At 53.1% G+C, this 2335-nt stretch overlaps 1 protein-coding gene across 1 annotated transcript; it reads left to right on the top strand.

Annotated features, from left to right (window-relative positions):
* Window positions 1-884: 884 nt before the first annotated feature.
* Window positions 885-1817, top strand: LOC306815301 (olfactory receptor 14A16-like; the record flags this gene model as incomplete). The annotated part of the gene is made up of 1 exon (XM_079331889.1): window positions 885-1817. The coding sequence occupies one exon, from the start codon at window positions 885-887 to the stop codon at window positions 1815-1817; it is 933 nt and encodes a 310-aa protein (XP_079188015.1).
* Window positions 1818-2335: the final 518 nt, after the last annotated feature.

The raw sequence follows: 2335 nt of genomic DNA on the forward strand, positions 1-2335 counted from the left end.
CAGCAGCAGCTCCTGCAGTGATCTCCTAAAGCTGGAACATCCCAATGCCTACAGACTCTGTGAGTGCATTCTCTGATTCTCTCTTGTGCAGATAAGCCAGGGGTGCCCAGGGCTCTGCTGCAGAGCAGGGTCCTGCAGCCCAGGGTACTGTGCTGGGGCAGGGACTCTGCTGCCAGCCAGGGACAGCTCTCAGCCAGCCCTGGGAGCTGCCCCAGCACTGGGGGACAAGGTCTGGGTGGAAGGATACAGCTGGTAAGGTTTGGAAGTGTTGTCGTCATGTGGTGAGGATGCTGCGTTTTTCAGGGCTGCCCATAGCATGACATTTAAATCCAATGATTTCCAATGAGATTATACAGGAAGCACAACCAAGGAGTGGCTGCCTAAAAGGGAAAAGACAGCTTTTTTAATCTACCACTCTGGGTTTCCTGGATGCGAGATTTCACACTGATATTCCTCTCTCACTTCAGGATGATAAAAAACTAAGAAAATTCCTCAGATCTCAAAAATTAGGCAGTGACAAAAATCAGCACAGGACCCCTTAAATGCAGCATCTGCATTGCTTTACCAGCATCCTCGGGGATGCTCTGACATTGCCATCAAAATTCTGCAGAATCTGAGCTGACCCTGGGCAGTGCCCTGTGCTGGAGGGCAGTGCAGGGCAAAGCTAAGCCCCCAGGGCTGGGCTGGGCTCTGGCAGCACTGGCAGAGTCCAGCCCTGGGCACAGGGAAGCAGCTGCTGGCAAGGACAGCTCCAGGCAGAAGAGCCCTGGGCAGGTAGTGGGGTGAAAGTGCCACCAAGATGGGCTGGGATATTTAAAGTCTTTCCAAGCTGAACTATTCCATGATTGCTTTTTTTTACAGATGCCCAAGCCAAGACACAGCAAATGTCCAACAGCAGCTCCATCAGCCACTTCCTCCTGCTGCCATTGGCAGACACGAGGCAGCTGCAGCTCCTGCACTTCTGCCTCTTCCTGGGCATCTCCCTGGTTGCCCTCCTGGCCAACGGCCTCATCATCAGCGCCGTAGCCTGCGGCCACCACCTGCACACCCCCATGTTCTTCTTCCTGCTCAACCTGGCCCTCACTGACCTGGGCTGCATCTGCACCACTGTGCCCAAAGCCATGCACAATTCCCTCTGGGACACCAGGAACATCTCCTATCCTGGATGTGCTGCACAAATCTTTTTCTTTCTGTTCTTCATCTCAGCAGAGTACTATCTCCTGACCGTCATGTGCTACGACCGCTACGTGTCCATCTGCAAACCCCTGCACTATGGGACCCTCCTGGGCAGCAGAGCTTGTGCCCACATGGCAGCAGCTGCCTGGGCCAGTGGCTTTCTCACTGCTCTGCTGCACACAGCCAATACATTTTCTCTGCCCCTGTGCCGGGGCAATGCCCTGGGCCAGTTCTTCTGTGAAATCCCACAGATCCTCAAGCTCTCCTGCTCCAAATCCTATCTCAGGGAACTTTGGCTCATTACTGTTGGTATCTGTTTATCATTTGGTTGTTTTGTGTTCATTGTTTCCTCCTATGTGCAGATCTTCAGGGCTGTGCTGAGGATCCCTTCTGAGCAGGGACGGCACAAAGCCTTTTCCACCTGCCTCCCTCACCTGGCTGTGGTCTCCCTGTTCCTCAGCACGGCATTCTTTGCTTACCTGAAACCCCCCTCCATCTCCTCCCCATCCCTGGATCTGGCTTTGTCAATTTTGTACTCAGTGGTGCCTCCAGCCCTGAACCCCCTCATCTACAGCCTGAGGAACCAGGAGCTCAAGGCTGCAATGTGCAGACTGATGACTGGATGGATTAAGAAACCATAAATTGCTTGCCATTTTCTGAAAACCACTTGCAATAAAAGCATATTTTATACTATTTTTTTTTATTCATATTGGAGGTTGTATTAGTTTACATCCAAAATATTGACCAGAAAGAAATGCCATTGTTTGTGCCATTTCTCATTTTGTTTCCCTCCACATTCACTATGACCCAGAGATGATGTCAAGGAGAGTTGACCTCTTGGTGGCTTTGAATGAACCAAAGGATCACTCTCCCAGTGAAGTTTTCTCCAGAGTTGCACCTTTTGTTCCCTCCTCTGGAGCTGCAGCAGCAATGTCTGTGTGCAGAGCTGGGGCAGATCAGTGCTGGCACAGCAGCTGTGCCCAGCAGCAGCAGCATTTGGTGCTGCCAGTGCTGCTCCTGTGCCACTGCCCCACTGCCCTCCTGCCCCTCGTGTTGCTGCAGGGCCTGAGTGCTCTCAGGGCTGGGCACAGCCCTGGGGGTGGCAGTGTCGGGGCTGCAGCAGGGACAGGCCATGGGCACTGCTGGGGCAGTGCTGACA

This window comes from Erithacus rubecula (genome assembly GCF_903797595.1).
Source record: "Erithacus rubecula genome assembly, contig: scaffold_113_arrow_ctg1, whole genome shotgun sequence".
Lineage (NCBI taxonomy): Eukaryota > Metazoa > Chordata > Aves > Passeriformes > Muscicapidae > Erithacus > Erithacus rubecula.